The 24,603-nt window shown below is 48.8% G+C and overlaps 1 protein-coding gene and 1 long non-coding RNA gene across 4 annotated transcripts in view; one reads left to right on the forward strand and one right to left on the reverse strand.

Moving 5' to 3' along the window:
• VWA5B1 (von Willebrand factor A domain containing 5B1) overlaps nucleotides 1-24,603 on the forward strand; it is a 77,594-nt gene that overhangs the window by 27,481 nt on the left and 25,510 nt on the right. For all 3 annotated transcript variants that reach the window (XM_043531839.1, XM_043531841.1, XM_043531840.1), the window contains exons 8-14: nucleotides 1,459-1,635; nucleotides 9,992-10,102; nucleotides 11,818-12,020; nucleotides 14,355-14,469; nucleotides 19,218-19,403; nucleotides 20,840-21,035; nucleotides 22,343-22,536. In XM_043531839.1, the coding sequence (XP_043387774.1) occupies nucleotides 1,459-1,635; nucleotides 9,992-10,102; nucleotides 11,818-12,020; nucleotides 14,355-14,469; nucleotides 19,218-19,403; nucleotides 20,840-21,035; nucleotides 22,343-22,536 (1,182 nt within the window). The remainder of the gene's footprint in view (nucleotides 1-1,458; nucleotides 1,636-9,991; nucleotides 10,103-11,817; nucleotides 12,021-14,354; nucleotides 14,470-19,217; nucleotides 19,404-20,839; nucleotides 21,036-22,342; nucleotides 22,537-24,603) is intronic.
• Nucleotides 1,071-23,560, reverse strand: LOC122463275. Its single transcript, XR_006286470.1, has 3 exons — nucleotides 23,491-23,560; nucleotides 8,044-8,190; nucleotides 1,071-1,224 (listed from the first exon to the last, which is right to left on the reverse strand). It is a non-coding gene; the product is annotated as an uncharacterized LOC122463275 (long non-coding RNA).

A 24,603-nucleotide genomic window follows, 5' to 3' on the forward strand; every position in this document is an offset into this window, starting at 1 on the left:
GCATGTGAGTCGATAGTCCTTGTCATTTGTAGCCAGGCTAATGTAACTACAGGGTTCTGTACGTATACCTATAAATGTGATATACATTTCCACAGGGGGCAGGGGGAGAGAAATTCTCTCTGTGTTGCTGACAAATAAAACCTCTGTGTGCAGATCAACCCAAAGTGGGGCTGAGCTGGGGAGAGATCAGCGGTATGTGCAGACCAATACAGAAAAAGAAGGGTTTGTAATGACATTATAGACGGCTCTGGGGATGGAAGCCTCACTGGCTGTATAAAATAAGAGCAATCATTCAGGCAGAAGGTTTGTAAACTTCCCATGAAATCAGAGAGAATCGGCAGCCTTGGGGTTTTTTTTCTTTTTTTCAGACAAATTGTTGACTTAAGCGTGTGTTTCAGTGCTGCCGAGCTGGGACAAGGGGCCAGATGCGCAGCTGGTATAAATCGGCGTTGCTCCATACGTCAGTGGAGCTCAGTTGATTCACGTCAGTTTAGGCTCTGTCGGCTTTTTGTTCTGCTGTTGTACAGCACCTAACACAGTGGGGAATAAGTCCATGAATGGGGCTCCTGGGCGTTATGGTAATATAAATAAATAATCCTAATACACATAACAAAGAGGAGTCTAAAAGCATCATGGGCCCTCTTTTTTTTTTTTTAAAGTTCAATGTTATTGATTTTTTAAAATGAAGATTGATACGTAGAGTAAAATGAAAAAATGCAAAAAGCCAATAGGTCTGAGGTCTGATGTGTAGTGAAGAAACTATGTATCATGCAGTTTTCTACTGCAATTATACCTGGAGTGGTAGGCCAGGTATTTTAATGTATGTGATAAAATATGATAAAAAGAACAGGTAGAAAAAAACAGAAAGAGCAGAAAATAACAGAGCCGGACATTGTGCCCCATTTAGATGTGGAACAATGCTTGAGGCTGTCATGTGTTCTGTTCCTAGCTCTGCCATTTAATTCCTGTATGACCTTGAGCAAGTCACTTAATGGCACGGGGCCTCGGTTTCCCCATATGTAAAATGCACATGCTAATAATATGTACCGACTTCATACAGAGAGGCTTACTTAATAAAGCATTTGGAGATCCTCTGCCATAAGGTGGTTATCCCAAGATGTAGATTGGTTGTGTTCCCACTGTGCATTCATGCAGGCAGTCAATATGTAGGTATTCTCGGATTGGGGGTCTCATGCAGCATTTGCCCTCCAGAATGTATCTTCCCTGAAATCAGACATGTAATTGAGCACTGGAGCTGCTCCACAGGGGGTAGGAATGGGGAAGCTGTAGCATAGACAGGGCTCAGGTGTTTTTGCCACTGTGTTTTTTACACTGCTCTGATTCATGCCTAGAGTTAAAAGGTGGGGTGGGGGGAAAGGGACAATACATGGAGGGGTTTTACAGATAAGCCGCCACACTGGTGCTCTTCCTCTCAAGTTCATTTCTTGCTTGTTGCAGACGGAAATCATCAGGAAACGCCTGAACAAGGACATCCCTCACCACCCCGTGATCATGCTGAACTTCTGCCCTGACCTGAGAACCAGCCAGCCAGACCTCAGGGAAACCCAGGGAGAGTTTATATTTCTGATAGACCGCAGTGGAAGCATGAGCGGCACAAACATCAACCGCGTCAAGGTACCACAGGGGGGTAAAACACGACTCCTAGGGATCTGCAGTTGCGGAGAATTGGCTGAACATTAAACTCTGGTTAAATATTAGCTAGCAAAAGTGTTTCTTTAAGTGCTGATGAAGCATCTCTGCCCATCTTTCTCGGCTCTCTGGGGGTCATGAGGTGTTCTTTCTGTGGATGGAACAAATCCAAAGCAGTTTGGTTTTCAGCATCTCACTGGTTTGCATGTAATGTGTTCTTCAGCCATTCTACCTTTGTCTGGTCAAATTTCACAGCCTAAACAGAGCGTTGGGACAGGTCAGTACTTTGATGGAAGACCCCCAAAGAAACTCAAAACGCCGCAGGAAGTGGTTGGTGCCAGTCACTCTGCAGGTGGCGTTCTGCCACTGACCTGCTCTGTGACCCTGGGCAAGTCATTTCACCAGTCAGTGCCTCTGTTTTCCTCGCTGTAAAAGCAAAATAATAACATTTACCTACCTCTGTGGAATGTGTGAAGGACGTTGAGCTCTTTGGATAGAAGGTGCCATTATAAATAATAGTCAATAATGTACCTGTTTAAATTCCCTTTGCAGCTTTGACTGGTAAAGGAGGTCTTTGTGGCCTGTGCTAAACTGTCTTGTGGTTTTGCGGTGCAGTGTTACAGAGCTGCTGCATTGCGCAATGACTGTCTGAGCCGTGGGTGACACTGAGCTGTCGAGGTAGATAGGTACAAGTGCATATGCCAGGGGATGTGCCGCATGCACTATAATCCGTAGGTACATAGGAGTAGGGGCCTACCAAATTCACAGTCCATTTTGGTCAATTTCACTGTCATCGGATTTTAAAAATCATAAATTTCATGATTTCAGCTATTTAAATCTGAAATGTCCCGGTGTTGTAATTGTAGGAGTCCTGACCCAAAAAGGAGTTGGGGGGGGGGGCGCAAGGTTATTGTAGGGGGAGGTTACGGTACGGCTGCCCTTACTTCTGCGCTGTTGCTGGTGGCTCCCTGCCTTGAGAGCTGGGCCGCGGGAGAGCAGCGGCTGCTGGCCGGGAGCCCAGCTCTGAAGGCAGAGCCATTGCCAGCACCAGCACAGAAGTAAGGATGGCCCGGTCTGGTGTGGCCACCCTTACTTCTGCAGTACTCCTGGCAGGGCGCTCTCCGCTCTGAAGGCAGTACAGAAGTAAGGGTGGCAATACTGCACCCCCCCTAAAATAACCTTGTGACCCCCTCCCGCAACTCCCTTTTGAGCCAGGACCCCCAATTTGAGAAATGCTGGTCTCCCCCTTGAAATCTATATAGTATAGGATAAAAGCACACAAAAGTCCAGATTTCATGGGGGGAGACCAGATTTCATGGTCTGTGATGTGTTTTTCATGGCCGTGAATTTGGTAGGGCCCTACATATGAGCTATAACCCTATATAAACACGTCATATTGTTTTGATGACATTATGGTAACTGGCTTTGGCCAAGGCCCCTAGAAGTCAGTGGGAGCCTTTCCATTGTTTTCAGTGTGTTTTGGATCAGTCCCTATAGGCTCAGTCCTGCAAACCTTACTCACATGAGGAGACTCAGTGAGTTCAGTGGGGCTATTTATATGAATACAGCTCACAGGATTGGGCCCTATGAGAGCCAAGGTGACTATTTAGTTCTTGGAGGTCCCATTAAGTGCTTTGCCGAATGGGGGGCTTAGAGATGACCCTCTCAGGAGTGAAATAATAGAAGATGGGCAGTAAGACAGGGGGCTTGGGTATGGCTGGCAAATATTCTTCCCTTGGGATGGATTCAGTGTCAGCTTCCCGCAGTGACTTCAGGGACATCTACCCTGTGGGAATAGCAGTTGGATAGACAAACCCGTGCTAGATGTACTCTAGTTAGTTGATAACAATAGAAGTGAGAATGGCACACTGCAGGCTTCAGCACCAGCTGTACAAGCAAGTACAGACCTGGGGGTGAAGGTTGGGGGGTCGGATGGTTGGTACAGCCCACGCTGAAGCCTGAGGTTTCTATCTTTAGCAAGCTAGCTGGAGTACAGCGAGTACAGATATGTCCACGCAAACTGCCATTCACCCACCCTGGCTGCAATGCAGACATACCCTGAAAAGGGCGTAAATCAGGACAGAGTCTGGCTGTGCACCACTGTCTGGTATAACTGTACAGGCCTGGACTTAGCCAAATTTCCCTCCTTGAAACTCCTACAGCCATCGACGGGGAAATCTCTCTAGTCACTATTTAATGATTCTTGTCTATGCCTACTGCACTTCAGAGGCCAGGTCTGTGTTTGCCAGCTGGCCCTGGCAGGTCTCAGTGAGCAGCTGCAGTTTGGGGAGGGGCAGCCCTGGAAAGATTTCCTTCTGGACTCTCTGGGGTCAGTTCACCCCTGCATTTTACATTTTCCTGAACCAGTAGGGGCTGTTACAATCCCTAGCCCTGGGGAGGGCAGGTGGGGTTTGCAAAGCCACCCTTCCCCTGGAATTTCTGCTAGGAAAGGGCAGCTCTAAGTTGCAGGTGAATGCCCTGCAGGCAGAGAATACCTGGGAGAGCCACTGAATTAGCTCAGCCCCAGGTGTGCGGCCACACCCTCTCTTCCCACAGTGCCACCCATGTCTGGGGCTGAGCTAGGTGGATGGAGACCCCTACCGCTGCAGGAGCTCAGTCCTGGGCAGTGGTGCATCCCCTTCTGGGCATAGTCTGCCTCTGGGACTTGCACCGGAGGTGCCCCAGCAGGAGCCCTGTTCAAAGTCTTATCATTGCCAAGCTGGCTCTTGTTTCCATGGGAACAGGATTCGGAAGGCCCCCACCCGCAGAGAATGAGAGCGCTGCCTGCTATGTGCTGGCTGTTGGCAGAGTTCTGGAAGGGCTAGTTTGTACAGGCCACCTGCAGAGAGCCAGAGCCTGCCTGGGGGCCACTAAAGCCTAGTACCCTAAATCTTATGTATGCACACGTGTGTTTGTGTGCGTGCCTGGGTGCATACCTGCATGTTTATGTGTGCACACGTGAATTTTAAAGAAATAGATTTAAGTATCACCGCATTCAAAATTCCCTTTGTCATTCTTTGAAAAGCATGCAGTCCCGTCCTGCCAGGCAAAACCCCTTCTCTCACCCTTGCAAGTGTGAGACCTGTGGGACACTTAGGGAACAGAGCTGCCTGCAGAGCTTACTGTTCCCTGCGATGGTATCACCAAAGGGCTACACTGAGATGTCAGAGCCGCTGGAGATGAAAGATTACTTCACTGATGTGCAAGGAAACACTGCTCCCCCCCCCACATTTTACAACCTGATAGTCATTAGGAGCTTCTATTCTGCTTTGTGTGCATTCCTTCCCACTCAGAGGAGCAGTATCTAGGGTCAGAAAATCTAGATTCTATTCCCAGCTTCGCTACTGATTCACTGCGTGGACTAGGGCAAGTCACTTATCTCCCCGGGCCTCAGTTTACCCACTTGCAAAGGGGATAATATCTTATTCACAGGGGTGTTTTAGGCAAAGTTAGTTGTTATAATTTATTTTATGTTTTTGAGAGTAGCACCTAGAATCTCCAACTGAATTCAGGGCCCCATTGTGCCAGGTGCTGGTACACAAACAGCTTACAATCTAAATAGACAAGACAGACAAAGGGTGGGAGAAAAGAAGGGCTGTTATCCCCATTTTAGTTGGGGAACTGAAACACAGAGAGATTCAGTGACTCACCTAAGGACACACCCATTATCACCAGAGACTTAGTCCCAGTCCTTACCCTTGAGAACCACTGCCCTAGATAAATGTGAAAGATTATTGTTATTTAGTAACTAAAATAATCTGTGCCCATTTGTGTGTAGCATGGCAAGATCTATGGATGAGATGTGCTCTATCAGGGATTGGTGCTGTGTAATGTTATTTAACGTATAACCTTGAGCTATGGGTTCATTAATTCTTACAAGCTAAGCAGGTCAAGCCTGGTCATTATCTGCATGGGAGACATCAAATATAATTTCAGGCTGATGCAGGAAGCTGTGTAAATTACACTCCTGTTACAAACCCAGTGAGTGCCAGGTCTGTGGAACTTACACTATTTTGTCACTTTCACCTATTTTCTGACATACAGTGCACCCTGTGTGTGTAACCCTATCCTACCTAAGGAGTACTTGTGGCACCTTAGAGACTAACCAATTTATTTGAGCATAAGCTTTTGTGAGCTACAGCTCACTTCATCGGGTGCTCAAATAAATTGGTTAGTCTCTAAGGTGCCACAAGTCCTCCTTTTCTTTTTGCGAATACAGACTAACATGGCTGCTACTCTGAAACCTGTCCTACCAGTCCCACCTGTCCCACTTTACATAAGCTATTACCAGCAGGAGAGTGGGTTGGGGGGAGAGAAAACCTTTTGTAGTGATAATCACCCATTTTTTTCATGGTTTGTGTGTATAAAAACATCTTCTGTATTTTCCACAGTATGCGTCCGATGAAGTGAGCTGTAGCTCACGAAAGCTTATGCTCAAATAAATTTGTTAGTCTCTAAGGTGCCATAAGTCCTCCTTTTCTTTTTGCGAATACAGACTAACATGGCTGTTACTCTGAAATCTGTCCTACCAGTTACATCAGTGCTGAATTTAACTCATTATTCTTTATGGCTGGGATTTTTAAAGGGACTGAAGTGAATTAGGCACCCTGGCTTTATGTACCTAACTCCTTTGAAAATCCTAGCCTACAATAGCTACTTTCTGGGGGTGAAATTCACCCTGGCAGCACCGAGGGAACTGTCTCTGGTACTGAAATGGGACTGCTCAGGAAGGCTTTGGGTTCTGCCTGGCAGTTTAACTAGCATGGTAAGAAATGCGCTTGAAGATTTCCAGTCGTGTGGCCATCCTGAATGGAAGAAGGATGCTTGCCAGCCCACCCTTTCCCTTCTACTTCTAAGGAAAAGGAGAGGCCACCTTTCAAGGCAATGTATCTTGAGAATCAAAAAAAAACCACTCTCCTGTTTTCTCCTGGCTTCTGTCGTTCGTAAATGTCTGAATGCAGTTGCTGCTTTTAATGTATTTTGGATGGATTGAACTTGATTGAATAACATTTGCATAGTCATCAGCTTGGACTATAAATTGCATGGGATGAACTTGGATGTGTTAGAAGGAGGAAATGGAGCTGCGTGGTGTAAAAACTGTGCTATGTGACAACAGTGCTATCTGTAGATTAAAATTAATCAAAAATGAATAGATAGGGAGTAATTTGGTGCTTGTTTTCTGTGTGTGTGTAATGGGGGGGGGAGGGGGAAGGGAATTCCAGACTAAAATGTTAAGGGGGAAAGTTCAATGCTTTTAATTTCCTGCGGCTGATTTCATTCTGGCAATCCTGCTCTAATGCAGCTCACCATTTCAAAAACACTGTATACAGGGTGGTAAGTGTGACTGTGTCTAGCATATATATTGGCAAACATGGAATAAGAAGCAGATATAGACTTCTCTTGAGGTGGACATCTAGGTTTATGGATCTGTGAAATAAATATCGAGTGCAGGAGAACTGAGATCAATAGTTACCTTAAGGAGCGATAAATCTTCCTGCTCACTGAAATGTGAAGTCCGTATTTGTAACATACATTTGAATTGCTTCATTAGAAATATCTGGAAATCTGTTTTTGAAAACTACTTCTTAAAATACCAACTTCAAAATCCTGGGGGGAAAAAAATCATCTCTGCTGAACCTTTCAGGAAGCAGCAATTTGAATATGTTCTCTCACTAACTCAGTTTTCCCTAACTCATCTGCAGCCAGTCAAAACGCATACATGTACATCGGTTAACATTGCTCCAGATCTCTGTATTGTTTACCTCTCAGAGAGTCTCCAATACAAACTTACGGACTTGTCACATGACTGTTTTCAGCCAGTCATGAGCCAGGGTTGTGTGTGTGTGTGTGTGTGTGTAACAGTACAGAGCTCAGGCATAACCCCCCCACTGAAGTCACTGGGAGCTCCAGACCTGGATGCCTTGCAGATGTGATGCACTGTCTGTAGTAATGAATTTGGGGTGGCCATGAAGCTAGAGAGGTGCTATCAACTTGTGGCAATAAAGTTACTATAAAACTTTAAGGATCTGATCCAAAGCCTCATGGCATTTTTCCATGAACTTCACTGGGCTTTGGAACAAGCCCTAAGAGCTGAAGTGTTTAACTCTGGTGCTATGGCGAAGTTCTAATTGGGAAGTTACAGTCTGATAATCTAAAATTCCCCTTAAATTGGAAATGGTATATTTTTAACTTCCTGGCCTTTTGGGTCATCTAATCCATGCCTCTGTCAATGAGAAAGTGAGAAGGCTCTCCCACTTCCTTTGACCTTAGCAGCTATTCTCTCAGGGCTGGCTCTTGGGTTTCTGCTGCCCAAGGCAAACTGACAACTGTATGATCTCATCCTCATGTAAACACACAACACCAAAGCACTGTGGAACAACACAAATCACTGACCTGCACTTGGCCTTTAACCATCCTCTTTTTCACAAGTGAACTCCATATCCACTGTCTCCTGTTTGTTGTCAAAACGAGCAGCACCCTTCATCCTGGAGCATTCCATTCCCACCATGCATGATGTGAGATCGATTACATTTCTTTTCTCTAATAAAAAGAACCAGTTCAGAAGGGAAAATTACAGAGAATTTTTCAGGTGAAAAATCATTCATTCGGAGAGAAAGCAGTTTAAAAATTTTTTAAAAAAACTGATTTTTTTCAGCATTTATGCTGTTTTGTTTGTTTCGTGCACTTTGCTCAAGAAAAAAACACAGCAGACAGTTTCTCTCACAATACACATGGCTACATTCACAAAAGAAGATTTCTATCCAAAAATTGGTTTCAGAGTAGCAGCCGTGATAGTCTGTATTCGCAAAAAGAAAAGGAGTACTTGTGGCACCTTAGAGACTAACCAATTTATTTGAGCATAAGCTTTCGTGAGCTACAGCTCACATTGATTTTTTAAAGTTCACGAAAACAATTCTATTAAAGTTCTGTAAAGCCTCTTATTAAAACCCATCCCCCAAAATCTTACATTTTGGGGTGCATACTACCCATCTCTGTCCCAAAGAGCTTTTTTGGAGGAGAATAGCAATCAGATGCATGCAGTGTTTTCTTAATGTGTGAATCACTTAAAAGCTAACTTGGAAATTGTGGTCTAGATGAAATTACTATAAGGTGGGTGTGCATCTGGCTGAAAGACCATACTCAAAGAGTCGTTATGAATGGTTTGCTGTCCATCTGGGAGTGCGTATGTAGTGAGGTCCTGCAGGGGTCAGTCCTGGGTCTGATACTAGTCAATGTTTTCCTTAATTACTTGGATAATGGAATGGAGAGTATGCATATAAAATTTGAGGATGACACCAAGTTGGGAGGGGAGGCTAGCACTTTGAAGAATAGAATTAGATTAGAATTTAAAATAACCTTCACAAATTAGAAAAATGATCTGAAATCAACCAAATGAAATTTAACAAAGATAAGTGCAAAGTACTTCACTTGGGAAGGAAACCTCAAATACGTGACTACATAATGGGGAGTAACTAGCTGGGTGGTAGTATGGCTGAAAAGGATCTGGGGGTGATAGTGGATCACAAATTGAAGCTGACTCAACAATGTGATGCAGATGTGAACAAGTCTGATATCATTCTGGGGTGTATTAGCAGGAATGTTGTATTTAAGTTCATGAGCTAATTGTCCCACTCTACTCAGCACTGGTGAGGCCTCAGCTAGAGTTCTGTGTCCAATTCTGGGTGCCACACTTTAGGAAAAATGTGGACAAATTAGGAGAATCCAGAGGAGAGCAACAAAAATGATAAGCAAGTTAAAGAACTTGACCGATGAGGAAACATTAAAAAAAACCAAGCTTGAGAAAAGAAGACTGAGGTGGGCCCTGTTAACAGTCTTCCAATATGTGAAGGGCTGTTACAAAGAGGACGATGACCAATTGTTCTCCATGTCCACTGAAGGTAGGACAAGAAGTTATGCACTTAATCTGTAGCAAGGGAGATTTAGGTTAGCGATTAGGAAAAACTTTCTAACTCTAAGGGTAGCTAAGCTCTGGAAGAGGCTTCCAAGGGCGGGTGTGGAATTCCCATCACTGGAGGTTTTTATGAACAGGCTGGACAAACAGCTGTCAGGGAGAGTCTAGGTTTACTTGGCCCTGCCTCAGGGCCGCAGGCTGGACTTGATGACCTTTGGGGTCCCTTCCTGCCCTGTATTTCTATGATTCTGAGAAACAAGCAGTGTTATTCTGTTGTGTTATTGAACTGCATGCAGCCAAATGCAGGGTAGTGGTGAAGTTAACATGGAGAAGGAAAGCCAGGAGGGTAATGTTGCTGGTAAAGCCAAGGCTGCCAATCAGATATCAGGCTTCCTGATGTGTTCACTTTTATTTCCTTCACCCTCACAGGATGCCCTGCTGGTCATACTCAAGAGCCTGGCACCGGCATGCCTCTTCAACGTCATCGGATTTGGGTCGACCTTTAAGACCCTCTTTCCTTCCAGTCACACTTACTGTGAGGTGGGTGAAGACATTTCTGAACTCCTTGGCCTTCACAGAAGAGGGCAAGGGCCTTGCAGCTCGGACGCTGCTGTGGGGGCTGGCACATGCTACCTTTGCAGGATGGTAGCAGGGAACGTGCTGCAGCTGATGTCAACCGTGCCCTGTCCTGGGGTCCAGGGAGCTGGTTGTGTAGCTCACTCACGGCTCTGCCTCTCTGTGTGAAGCAGCTGCACACACCATTAGCCACAATCCTCTTGTTCTGGAGTCCAGGTTCCTTCACTTGGGCCGGTATGCTCCCATTGACAGGTATTAACAGAGGGGTGCTAATATCCCAGATCTTCCACACTGGGTACATGAATTCCAGGGACTTTTTCTGAGAGGACAGAACCTCTGAGACACCAGAACCCCTTTCGTTGTGGCCAAGATAGCGACCTAGGTTCGGAGGTTCTGACTTTCCATCACATGGCTTTTAGGAACCCACCTTTCCTGGACTCTCTCTGCACTGGCCATGCTGAGCTCTTCCCGAATGAGCAAGAGCCAGAATGATCAGAAACCTCCTGAAACAGAAAAGAGCTACCCCTGCAGATTACATCAGCCCAGCCCCCTTCTCCAGCAGGGGCCAGGCCTTTATGCCTCTGAGCCATCGCCATGTCACTAGAAAAGACCCCCATGTCCTCTTGTAGCCCAGCATACTGCAGGGTCGGGGTTTGCACCCCACATAGCATCAGACATTGACAAATGGGATCTAGCCTTTCCATAAAAAGGCTACTGTATGTGCCAGTCATTCACACCTAGAATGTTACAGGCATGAGGCTATTACCTCCTGATGTCTGGGTCGATGGCACAGATCACCCTCACCTAAAACAAATCCATAGCGTTGGGCTGAGCAGCGCGAAGAGTTCCTTAGGGTGTGGATTAACAGGCACTGGATAGCCAGCCACACAAAAATGCACACAGTTCTGTGTATACCTTGTGCAGCCCTAGACATGCACCCTGCTATCACAAAAGATCCCATGCACTGTCTTCCACTTTTCTCCCATTCATACATACAGTGCAGGACCTTCGCTGCTGGGCCCATGTACTCACATGTACTGCTGTCACGTATGCACCCTGCAATTGTCTTCATCGCTATTATTGTTTATTTACAGAAGCACCTGCTATGTGCTATTGTTTATTTATGGAAGCACCTTCCAAGCACGGAAGAAGCAGAGACCCTGCTCTAGGGAGCTCACTGTCTAAGGACAAACACACAGGTCTACACAATCGCAGCTGCCCTTGCACACAGAGTGAAATTACTCCCTTGCAGAGGGACAGCAGCGGCACCCTGCCCGGGCACTAGCCCCGTTTAAGCCATAAAGAATCAAGCTTAAGTGGGATTTCTGTGTTGCATATGCCTTGCGCTGCCCTCCGCAAATTTCACCTACAGAAAATAGCTGCAGATGCATTGGGTGCGTGCCTTTTACAGAGGCAGCGTGGCTTGGTGGTTAGATCAGGGGACCAAAAGTTGAAAAGCTGTGGGTTGCATTCCCAGCTCTCCCACTGACTTGCTGTCTGACCCACAGCAAGTCACTTCTCCTCACCAGGCCCCTGTTTCCCCCATCCGCTAGGGGGTGTAGCAATGTCGTAATGTGCTTCGGGATCCCCAGACAAAAAGTGTTATATCAGCGCTCAGCATCACTCACAATATTTACCACAATGACTCTAGCTAGTGGGCGCTTCTGCTCCCTTTGCAGGAGAGTCTGGCTATTGCGTGTGAGAGCGTCAAGAAGATCCGGGCGGATATGGGCGGCACCAACATCTTATCCCCTTTAAAGTGGATCATCCGGCAGCCCATCCACAGGGGCCACCCGCGCCTGCTCTTCCTGCTGACCGACGGAGCTGTCAGCAACACCGGGAAGGTCATTGAGCTGCTGCGGAAACACTCTTTCTCCACCAGGTGTGGATAACTCTGGGATCCTCTGGCATACGGCAAAAAATCCAGCATGGAGGGGACTCGGAGTGCAATGCCAGGAGTAGGCCTCCATCTTACATTTCACAGTCATCCCACACTCAGAATGAAAGGCAGGGTGGTAGCTTGTAGTAGCAGGGTTTGGAATGGATCCCAGAAGTTCAGGTCCTTTTCTGGAAGGTCATCCAGACAATCTGAGCCAGGGAAATTGGGCTGGCAGTTTCACTAGAGCAGCCTCTTCACTGATGTCTTCTGCTTGCAGGATTGACCTGAGAACAGTCTTCCTTGCAGTCTTTTAATACATCTGGTTCTGAGTCCCAGCTGGGTCCAGTGCGGGGCTGCATAAAAATCAAATATTCTGAAAAGCAAATGTGAAAAGCAGCTTAAAGGAAATGCATGGTATTTATGGAACATAAAGAGAACTTGTGGAACTCATTGCCATAATAAATCATTGAGTCACATGTCCTGGGATGGTTTTAGAAAAAGATCAGACATTTATTAAGGGGGGGGCTGTGTTGAGATTTGCAGCTATTGTGGGGATTGAGTCCCTCTGGTATGCATGAAAAAGCATAAGTATCAGCACCCAACTTCCCACACTTGCTCCTGGGCCAGTGAGCATTTGAGGGATGTGGTGTGCGGGGGGTAAGATGTGAACTGAGCAGGCACTGGATGTTATTGTTGCCTTTCCTGGTGATTTCCTTGCATTGATGGGAAATGCAATCAAGCAACTTTCCCTGTAAATGTACTAAGGTCTTGTCCATGTGTAAAGTTATCAGGGGAATAGCAACTGTGTTTTAAAATCACACCCTACCTTAATCCCAATTAACTTCCAAGTGTAGACGAGCCCTAAATCCATTTGGAAGGGGCACAAATAACAGGATCTGCAGTTCTGTCCACACAATGAAACCACAAGGCCTTTCCATGAGATGAGGGCATCAGCTGGGAGCAGGGAAGGAATTCCCCACCCTGCAGGGTCCCGTATGGCAACGTCAGGTGTGTTCTGGAGGGGCTTGTGCTTTCCCCTGAAACAGCTGGTCCTGGCCCCCATCAGAGACAGGATCCCAGATTAGCTGGAGCACCAGGCTGCATACCTTTCCCACCAGACAGGCTGCTACGCAGTTTCAGAAACCAGAGAAACAGAACAGAAAAAACAAATGATAAGTTTCCCTCTCATCCTCGAAGATTCTCCTTCCCTCCTTGTGTCCATCACTCTCGCCCTGCCACCCTCCCCTTCTGTGGGGCCAGCGGGACCTCCAGACCCCTCACTGAGGGAGGAAGGTTCTGCTCAGACTAGCAGCAGCAGCCCTAGGTGTCAGGCTCTCAGGCCCAGAGAGGTAATTGCTCAGGGTGTTCCAGACAGGCAGGGCTGGAGAAAAGCAGAGAGGAACGAGGTGCTGGGGGGGCTTTTTGTGTTTCCTCTTCACCAGTCCTTAGACAGTCCTTTCCTAAGGGAGGTGGAAACCCCTGCTCCAAGGCAGGAGTGTATCTTAAACAGACGGGGACGAGCACCTGCAACTTCCATTGACTTCTGTCCATCCCTCCCTCCCTCTCTTATAACAGCTGGTCATTTCCCTGTGCTCAGTGGCACAGTTCCCATGGTCGTCAGTGGGAGCAGAGCTGATCCCTTAGTCTACGAAGTGAGATCAGTGCTTGCCTGCCTTTCACTAGCCAGCTAGGCCCAAGCCCCTGGCTGCAGAGGGGCTTGCTCACACCCATGGTTTTTCCTGCCTGATGCCAACTCTTGATCGCGGGCTTCAGCCAGAAGCAGCAACAACGAAAAGGTCACTTTAGCAGAAGGGCTGGGAAGGTCAGGAAAGCACTTGGCTGCTCTTTCCTTGAGAAAGTTTATTTGAATCCTGAGCAGAGATAATCAGCCGGACTCAGCTGGGGAAAACAGCTGACCCTGTACCAAAGCGGGCTGTTTGTATTCAGACAGGGAGCGAGCTGCTGCAAAAGCTGGCAAGCGGAGGTAGAGGGAGGGGGGTGCCCCATGGCCAGTGCCCAGCAAGCCTGCGTCCCTTCGGGTGCCACCAGGGAGGCATCCCCCTCTATCATTTCGTCCCCTTTTGACCAGGGCTGAGCAGTCGAAGCTAAATATCCGGCTGACTTGCTGCATGCTTAGGTACCTCACTGGAGGCTGATTTCAGAGGGCTGACCGCCTGCAGCTCCCATTGAAATCAAGGGGAGCTGGGACTGTTCAATGCTATTACATTGCCCAGCATTAGTGGGGGGGTAGGGGACTGATCCTACATCCGGCCTCCTGCTCTAATGGCCCCCTCTCCTCGCCCCTGACCTGTATCCTGAATTTCCATCTTTCCCCAGGTGCTACAGCTTTGGCATTGGGCAGAACGCCTGCAGGAGGCTGGTGTGCGGGCTGGCTGCCGTGTCCAAGGGGAGTGCAGAATTCCTGGCAGAGGGCGAGAGGCTGCAGCCAAAGGTACTGCTACTCAGGATCCCTCCCCTCTTCCCATCGCTGGCTTTTCCTTGGGTGGGGGGGCAAACTAGGCAAGGCTCAGAGCTTAGGTTGGTCTTGATAGCTGCCCCAAAGACTGGAGGCTTCTCTGCACCCCGACAAAGCTGGGCTGGGGCAAGGGAGCAGCTGCCCCATCAAAGTCCGTCTTGCAAAGGGGCTGGGCTGGGACTGCATAAAGACGAGGGAAGAAGGCGGATGGATTATTTGCTGATTTGACAGACCTGCAGCTGAGCAGGTGGCTGACGGCAGAGGTCACTGATGGGCTTTGTGTCAGCAGGATAGCAGCCAGTGGGGCTGGTGCTTTTCACCGCAGTGAGATCTGAATGCACACCAGGCATGTCCCCGAATGATGCCCAGATGGAAAGGGGGAGGGGGTGATGGGCCGAGGGTACATGCTAGGCGGCAGGTGTGCTAACACCAGTACCCATCATGCTGACCCTGACTCGGATTGTCTCCTTGTGCTCCTCACTTTGTCTATATTCTGTTGTCTTCAGTGTCAGGGTTAATAATACTCACTTTCTTTGGGAAATGTCTGAGGGATAAAGATGAAGAGCCAGGGATTATTAGTCAATTATCAGCTCTTTGGGGCAGGGCTTTCTGTCCTGTGTTAATTAATAAAAAAACAAAAGGAAGTACTTCTTCACACAGTGTACAGTCAACCTGTGGAACTCCTTGCCAGAGGATGTTGTGAAGACCAAGACTATAACAGGGTTAAAAAAAGAACTAGATAAGTTCATGGAGGATAGATCCATCAATAGCTATTAGCCAGGATAGGCAGGGATGGTGTCCCTAGACTCTGTTTGCCAGAAGCTGGGAATGAGTGACAGGGGACGGATCACTAGATGATTACCTGTTCTGTTCATTCCCTCGGGGGCACTACCTGGCACTGGCCACTATCGGAAGACAGGAAACTGGGCTAGATGGACCTTTGGTCTGACTCAGTATGGCTGTTCTTATGCTCTTATGTGTTTGTCCAGCACCTGGCAAAGGGGGTTCCTGGGCCAGGACAAGGGCTACCACAACCCTAATAATAATAATAGGAAGCCTTAGAAGCCAAGGGGGCAATGGCCCAATCCGCTGACAGCCATGTGAAGAGGTGCTTTGTGACGGGACATGGGGGTCGTCTCTTCCTTGGAGACACATGTCTCCAGAGGAAAGCCAGTGGCAAAGCGCCCGCTGGTGAGACCAGAGATTTGTTCCCCAGCTAGCCAGGGACCTTCCGATCCAGCCCATGGCACCCTGCCCTCTTTCTGTATAATGGGTCCGGGCAGCGCACCGGGAGGGAAGGGGCGGAGGTGTGGTGGGTGTTTATTCGTGCTGAGGGATGGATCATTTTTAGCAGGATTTTAGGTGGTGAATTTGAAGGAGAAAGGACTCCAGCCCACTGGGTTTAGCACTGGAGTTTTACGCCACAGTGGGCTGTTAGGATATGCCGGAGGAGAGCTGCCCTGTGCGGCTGAGGGCATCTCCAGGCTGCTGATATATGTCCCAGTATGAGATCTGCGATGCCAGGCCCTGCTCCCCATTGGAAAGGTTTTGGCTGACTAGGTGAATCCTAGGAGAGGAATTTAGAATTGCCACTTTCCCAGGTTGATCCAACAGGACAAAGCTGGGTGTCTCCACGTTGCCGTCCATCAGCACGCCCATGGCATGGCAACACTGCAGCGCAATGGGCTCATGTCGAACTGATGGGACAGTTCCTAAAAACCAGAGGCCCCTCCTGCTATTTTGTACCACCATTTTTGCACTCACAGAACGAACGGCCACTGCAAAGCCTGATTTACACCCCCCCCCATCCCATTGCAGGGGCAGCAAGCCCGGTGTGGATTTCGCAGGCCCAGACACCACTCCCCGAAGCTGGGGGATCATTGTGACCAAGAACTGCCTTGCAGGGATGTTTCTCAGGCCCTGACTTTGACGGGGGGGACACGTTAACATCCCACAAACATGGCTCGTGGGAAGCAGGATCAGGATGATCCTGAACACACCAGCACAGAGGTGTTGGACCGAATACCCCCTCCCAACCTCTTCCTCTCCTGAGCTGAAATTCCTGTAGGCCCCTCTGGACTCAAACAACAACAGTTTCCCAGGGGAACGGACATGTTGCGTTTTAGTGAACTTCTCATCTCATTGCGGGTGGGGGTGGTCACAAGCTGCTCTTGGCACAATTCCTTGCTCTGGGACTGGCTCGCCAACTCCTACACAGCGTGTGGGCAGGAAGAGCTGGATGAAAAAGGGCCTTCATGTCAGACTCATTGGAGAGTCAGAGCTTGTGCGCAGGGAGGAATGGAAGCGGCAGGCGCGACACGCTCCTGGTTGCAAACATAGCGGCCGTGGTAGACACAGACCGAAACAGAGGGCTTGGCATCCAGGCAGCTAATAGCTGTGAAGTGAAGTTAAAATCCCGTGTTTCGCTCAGCCCAGCCGCCTGGAGGTTCATGGGGGCCATGGAAGAGAAATAACCGTGCAGTAGTTTTGCTGGTTAAACTGACTTTAATGCAGGTTGGCAAGCAGTTCTGAGGTTTTGATGTCTGGCTCCCACGCTGCCAATGCCATAAATAACGGGGCTCCCTGCACCTGTCACTTTCACTCCACAGAGTTGCATTGCAAGGTTCATTATTCACAACCTCACTATTCCCACCTCTCCTGGTTACATCCTGTCTCACTGGCAGCGTTTGAGACCCTACACCCGTCTCTTTTCTACAGCATTTATACTCCAAACTGGGAGATATGGTTCCTTTATCATCTGCCTCCCCTCCACTTCCATTCCCGTTCTCTAGGGGTTTGTCTACACTGAAATCATGGGCAGCGATTGCTGCTAGTCTAAACACACCTGAACTCGCTTGGATCAAGCCGTGAAGCCCGGGAGGGCTGTGCAATTACTTGGGAGACTAGGGCATGCTGCAGTCCATGCTGCTGCAGCTTCGCTGCTCTGGTACCTGAGCTAGCTAGATTAAAGCTAGCTCAGGTCTGTCTAGCCATGACTGCAGTGTAGACAGACCCTAAACCTTATGCATTTTCCCACCTGGCCCCTCTGGGATAGAACGCTCAGCTCTCCCCAGCAACAGTCGTTGGGTTCATATGATTTACTGACTTCAGCGGGAGGCTGAGATTCACCCTTCTTTGTGCATTAACTTGACAGGCTCCCATTGGTTCAGTCCAGCCTAGCGCCAGCATCAGAAACGCCAGCTGTAATGACTGTTTCATGGAAAGGGCCCGATCCTGTTCCCTCTATAGCCCAGGAAGCACTTTCAGAGATAGAGAAGCACCAGCGTCTGTGTTATAAATTAAACCCCAAGACAGGAAAGGGCGTTTTTACAGGGCTGTTAATACAGGCCTCACTTGTTATACAGATGGTCTTCAGCCATCTGAGGCATCAATTAATGGCCCCATCAAACACATCCTGGTGTGTCTTACAGATCCTGTATTGTGGACATTGAACCATATAGAAAGTTTAAAATGCCCTGTAGGTAAATCTCTTTTTAACTTCTCTCTGCACTCTGGAAAACAGTCCCGAGTGGGAAAGCAGTAACGAATGGATTTGCCTATAATATATATATTGATATTGGCCTAGATCTCCAGCTAGCGTAAACTGGCATAACTCCATAGAGGTCAGTGGGGCTACGTTGATTTACACAGAGTGTTGCCAGTTGACCCCAGCTGGCTCAGTGCTTAGCTACCAGTAGCCTCTTTGTGTGCTTGCGAGAAGGGCTCGCTGTCCTTGCGAAGATGCGGAGTCACGTTGATTCAGAGCGCAGAGATCTCTCGGCGTCTGCGCTGGAGGCTTGTTTGGAAAGGCCCAGGGAATTCTCTACAGAAAGGCAAGCATGTCTCGTGGCTGGGGAGATTGGGAAGGGATGGCGCGGAGTTAGAGCACTCTCCACACTGTGTGTGTGTGATTAATGCCTGTGCAGAGCAGGGACCTGCCTGCCATCCAAGGTACCAGCGTGTTATCCTGCAGCAAAGGCATCTGCTGAAATTCATACTGAGGATTTTCTGAAACGCACTCATGGTTGGTTTCGTTGCCCCTGATGTAGGGGGCTTGGCAGGGCAAAAAGAAAATTGGCTGGAGTGCAGAGGGCTGGTGGTAGATGGCACGATTTGGAGCAGCCTCAGGGATGCTCTACGTTGCTTTCTTGGACCAGACTGGTGTCTGGCAGCTGAAGGATCAGATGGCATAAACCACCTGCATGCTCCGTTGAGGGGGTTGGAATACTGGAGACAGGTGGCATGTAGCAGGTGAGTTCCCAGGGATCACAGGGCCGTCTCGCTCTACGCTGGTGTCTCTCACTCCCATGGGGCAGATCAGTTTGCCCAATCGACCAGATGTGTACAGGGTGGATTTTTTCCACTTTCCCCTGAAGCATCATGTGTAAGATGCAGGCAGGAGACAAGAGCAGCTGGGCCATCAGCCTCTCCCTGTGAGCTCAGCCTGTTCTGTCAGCTAGACTCAAGACATCACATTGTGATGGGTTCTGGAGAGGACAATCGGCGACTGAAATCCAGGTGGGCAGGTCTGTTTATCTTCACTGTGCAACACACTGAGACACCCCGGCGTGTTCGCACACTCACATACTCACCCACAGGGGCATGCCAACACACTCAGGCATCTATGCATGCCCATGCTCACAACACATGCCCGCACACTCATTCACAACACCCTCCCCTCTGCCGTTTGACAGACCACGTGAGTTTGTGCTCTGTCCTGCCAGATGATCAAGTCTCTGAAGAAAGCTATGGCACCTGTCCTGAGCGATGTAACCGTGGAGTGGGTCTTTCCTGAAACCACTGAGGTCTTGATCTCCCCAGTCAGTGCCAGCTGCCTCTTCCCTGGTGACCGGTTGGTTGGGTACAGCATTGTCTGTGACACGTCCCTGTACATCTCCAACCCCAGAGCTGTAAGTAACCTCTGCCACATTTCCCAGCCCCATGGGCAGTGTGCGTGCACCCTGGGTGGGTATGCATATGCCTGTGTATGTTTGTGTGTTCATATGTGTTTGGGTGTGCATGGGCATGGTGTGTGTGAATCCATGTGTATGTGTGAGTGCGCATGAAGTGTGGGGGTGTGCATTGCATGCGTGTATGCGGGTGTGGTGGGGGAGCCAGTTACACACTCTCTCACTCCTCCCTGGCATGGAGACTTGTCTCTCAGATACGAGTCATGAAGTGAATGCGGCTGTATGGGGAAGAGGGAACCATGGCGGAGAGTTCCTAGCTTGGTAGCCACATACTGTTGCAGGGCTGCTCTACCAAGGCCACGATGGCCCTAACGTGAATCTTTCTTTGGATATTATGCTCGTCACATGCACAGAAAACTCTGCCACCAGACAGGGTGTCTTGCTGAGTGGCTTGCCCCACTTCCATTCACAGGTCAACTGTGCACCACTGAGGTGCAGGAGGAAGGTGGGGCGGTTGTTTGATCCCACTGTGCTTTTTTCTCTTCCTCTCCTTCCCAAACATAACACAAGCCAACAGAAGAGCCAACAGTCTTGAAAAGCACCAGCTGTAATTGCCTGAGGCATAAGGATGTGAAGGAGTGAGGCAGGAGTGTTGCAAGCAAGACACGAGAAGTAATTCTTCCACTCTACTCCGCACTGATTAGGCTTCAACTGGAGTATTGTGTCCAGTTCTGGGCGCCACATTTCAGGAAGGATGTGGACAAATTGGAGAAAGTCCAGAGAAGCGCAACAAAAATGATTAAAGGTCTAGAAAACATGACCTGTGAGAGAAGATTGAAAAAATTGGGTTTGTTTAGTCTGGAGAAGAGAAGACTGAGAGGGGACATGGTAACAGTTTTCAAGTACATAAAAGGTTGCTATAAGGAAGAGGTAGAAGAATTGTTCTTCTTAACCTCGGAGGCTAGGACAAGATGCAATGGGCTTAAATTGCAGCACGGGCAGTTTAGGTTGGACATTAGCAAAAGCGTCCTAACTGTCAGGGTGGTTAAGCACTGGAGTAAATCGCCTAGGGAGGTGGTGGAATCTCCATCATTGGGGATTTTTAAGAGCAGGTTGAACAAACACCTTTCAGGGATGGTCTAGATAATTAGTCCTGCCTTGAGTGCAGGGGACTGGACTAGATGACCTCTCGAGGTCCCTTCCAGTTCTACGGTCAGGGACAGCGGGGGAGGGGAGAAGGGGTCTGGGTCAATGGGATATAGGGAGAAGGGGCACTAGACATGGGGTATCCCAGCACTTCATCAAGAGGGGTGGGGATAATGTACGAATTGCTAAGACTGCCAATTCCATGTACATCCTGAGCCCTTTCCAGACCCAGCAGGCCAGAGCGGATGCAGCATTTCAGCCCAGTTCCTCTCTTTCCCTTTCTTTCCCAGGACAAGAGACGGCGTTACAGCATGATGCATTCCCAGGAGTCAGGCAGTTCCGTTTTCTTTCACTCCCAGGAAGAGGGAGCTAGCTCGGACAGCTGGAGCTATCCCAAGGACTCTGCGGGGGGGCTCCCTTCAGAGCAGACCCCTGATCTCTTGGTGGTTGGCGAAGAACCGAGGGGAGAATCTGACCCAGATACTGGTCAGTTTCTCCTCGTTGTAAACCCAGTAGCAGATCCTCTTCCTGATCATTGCCTTTAGCCACTGGTTTGTCACTTTCAGATAACATCCCTTCAGCTGTATCTCTGTGAAGTGACAGGGGTCTCTGGAGAAGTGGCAACAAATCACACAAAGCTCAGAGACTCCACTTGGCTTGGCTGCTTTATTCAAAGATGTCTGGGAATCGAACTGGGAACCCACTGAGCATAGACATCCCCCGAGATTTGCAGCACATCCTGGGCTTTGGCCCTGGGATTATTATTGCAAAGTTTATGCTCCCTCTTGTAGTCAAAACCATCTGCACTAAAAGGCTTCCCGGGCTCTTGGTGACCCTCTGCAAGGTTTGGATCAGGCCAAATTCCAATTCCAGATGTAGGATCTTACTGATCCACTGATCCACTACTAGGCAGCCTGAATAGTGTATTCCTCTGGAGACATGCCAGGCCCTGTTGCTTCCACAAAAGGAGGGAGAGGGGTTAGATTAGGGGACTGGGAATCAGGACTCTTTGGTTCTCTATTCCTGGATCTGCCACTGACTCTGCTGGAGACTTGTGCAAGTCACTTTGCCTTTCCCTGCCTCACGTTCCCCATCAGCAGAATGGGGCGAATGATGTTTACCTACCTGCCAAGCCTGGGAGAGGACAGAGGTGTTCAAGTCTTTGGCTAGACATTCCTCAGACTTGCAAAACAGTCCCAGCACTTACCAAGTATCAAAGTCACACTCAACAGCGAGGAGAGAGGAGTCTGGGGCAGTTGTAAAACCCAGGACCTGAAATCTTGGACATTAACGAGTCCCTGGCACTTTTCTCAAGGCTAAGGGTATTAATCCTGTTGGCCCAGTCAAATTCCAACAGTGTCACGGCTGTGTTCCATCCCAGGAAGGGCTGCATGTCAGTCCTGGGTGCAGGGATCCCTGATTCAAATAGGGATATTTCAGGACGAAAGGCACTCTATGAACGTAAGTCCATGTACTGTATTCCAAAGCTTGGCCCCTTCATGCCTGGGCCACCCCTGCGTATGAGCAGTGTGGAGGGTTCTTTTCCCTGGGTGCTCTCAAGCACAAGTCTCTCATTGTCCTTCCCCCTGCCTGGTTTATCTCTCTCCCATCCAAGGTCCATCTTCCCAGCAGAGTCAGGGGGATTCTCTGTGGAGTCGGTAAGAGTGATTGAGTGGGGCTCTCTGCCCTCTAGAGGAAGGGGCCTCCCATTCTCTGCTGCCTGAGACAAGTGATGTTAAAGACCTCATTGGCATTGGCTGGTCCCGCTGCTGATCAGCTCTTCCTTCGAACAGGGCTGGACCCTAAATCCTCCTCCAGGCGAAGGGTGTACAGCACCAATCAGATTGCCAGCCACGAGCCTTTCAAGAGGGTCCCCACAGCCAGCGATCCGAGCGCAGTCCTGGGGAAGAATCCCCTTCGCAAAGCCCACATACAGGATCTGCGCCAGCTCAGCCCGGAGCCACAGCCATGGTTAGCGGATTTCCAGGTAAGGGCCGGTGCTGGGCCTCGACGGTGGGATATACCAGCACGGGCCTCACCAGGGTATCCTCGCACTGCTGCCCCTTATGCCAGCGCAGCGTGGGCCTCGCTTTCTAGCTCGGAGAGGCTCTTTCAGGAGCACATGGCAGTGTCACTGCCCGCAGGTCCTGTTACATGGCGTAGTTCCTGTCTGACGTGCCATTTTCTTACACTGGAGCCTGCAGATCCAGGAGTTACAATGTGACACCCCATCCCCAGTGTCTCCAGCACAGAAGCTGCAGGGTAAGAGCCTTTCCTACCCTTCTCCCCCCTGGACCTAGCAGAGCAGTCTCAGGGCCACCGCAGTTCCCCTGGACACTCTGGCATCCCTGTACTGTGGCCACATAGGGCCAGGTTTTCAAATGCACTCAGATCGGCTGGGAACCAGTAGCCCGATTTTTGAATGATCTCAGCGTGCTGGGTGCATGGTGAGTGGAAGGAGCAGAGCAGATTAAAAACTTCCCCAAGGTACAAACTTTGCCTTGTCTTTGAACAGTATGCAGCCACCACCAAGCATTTTAAACAAAGAACAGGGAAAGAGACCACTTGGAGACGTCTTCCCCCAAAATATCTCCCCAAGCTCTACACCCCCTTTCCTGGGGAAGGCTTGATAATAATCCTCACCAATTGGTACAGGTGAACACAGACCCAAACCCTTGGATCTTAAGAACAATGAAAAATCAATCAGGTTCTTAAAAGAAGAATTTTAATTAAAGAAAAGGTAAAAGAATCACCTCTGTAAAATCAGGATGGTAAATACCTTACAGGGTAATCAGATTCTAAACATAGAGAATCCCTCTAGGCAAAACCTTAAGTTACAAAAAGACACAAAAACAGGAATATACATTCCCTCCAGCACAGCTTATTTTACCAGGCATTAAACAAAAGAAAATCTAACACATTTTCTAGCTAGATTACTTACTAATTTAACAGGAGTTGGAAGGCTTGCATTTCTGATCTGTTCCCGGCAAAAGCATCACACAGACAGACAGAACCCTTGTTTGCCCCTCTCCAGATTTGAAAGTATCTTGTCCCCTCATTGGTCATTTTGGGTCAGGTGCCAGCGAGGTTACCTTAGCTTCTTAACCCTTTACAGGTGAAAGGATTTTGCCTCTGGCAGGGAGGGATTTTATAGCACTGTATACAGAAAAGTGGTTACCCTTCCCTTTATATTTATGACACACCACCCCAGAGCTGGGGCTTCCAGCATTGCTCCCAGGCCCCAGTGCAACCTCTGGGGTGTAGGATGCTCTTCAGTGCGCCATGTCCAATGCCTCCTCTCCCAAGGCCCGTCTCCAAACCAACCGCTATAGTCACACAGTGCTCTCCTGCCCCCCTTAAAAACACGCTCAGGTGACTATGCCCACAAAGTCAGGTGCAGGGGCAGCCTTGCGGTGGCAGGCAAAGCTCCCAGGTTCGAGGGGCTCAGACCTGGGGCGCACTTGTGCACGTATGCGCATTTTGTGCTGCAACGTGGTGCCAAGGAGAAAACTTTTCCACCAGAAATAAAGGCCAGCAGGTAGAAAAAGCCTGTCCAGATTTCCAGCGAGGGCACACGATGGGTCCACCACTTCTTTTCATAGCCTGGGCTCACGTGTTGTGTCGGCATCTCTACTGTCTCCTTCATCAGAGGGGCCTGAACTTTGTTTGCTTGATCTTAGTTATATCTTTGAATTCTTCTTGGGTTCATATTTCAGTGGAGTTTGGCCAAATGATCTAAACCCTTCAGATCTGTAGCAGTGCCTGCGTACCTCACAGTAGAACACAAAGTTAATCTTGATGCAAACCCCCTGTTAATACAACACCGGGTCCAAGGAAATGAAAGATAGGGTACAAAAGGAGCTGGAGAGGAAAGTCTGCCCCAAGCAAGTTTCCAGAGAGATTTTGCTTTAATTCACAGCTCTTTCTTTTCACATAGACACAACAGGCAACGTTATCCCCAGAATGAGTTTGCATCAATGTCCCAATAATTCTGACCACTCCCACACCTTAAGAACCGTGGGTCCAATTCATTCCCTGGTGGTACTTCATGGGG

Source organism: Chelonia mydas, chromosome 18, assembly GCF_015237465.2.
Source record: "Chelonia mydas isolate rCheMyd1 chromosome 18, rCheMyd1.pri.v2, whole genome shotgun sequence".
NCBI classification, from domain to species: Eukaryota; Metazoa; Chordata; order Testudines; family Cheloniidae; genus Chelonia; species Chelonia mydas.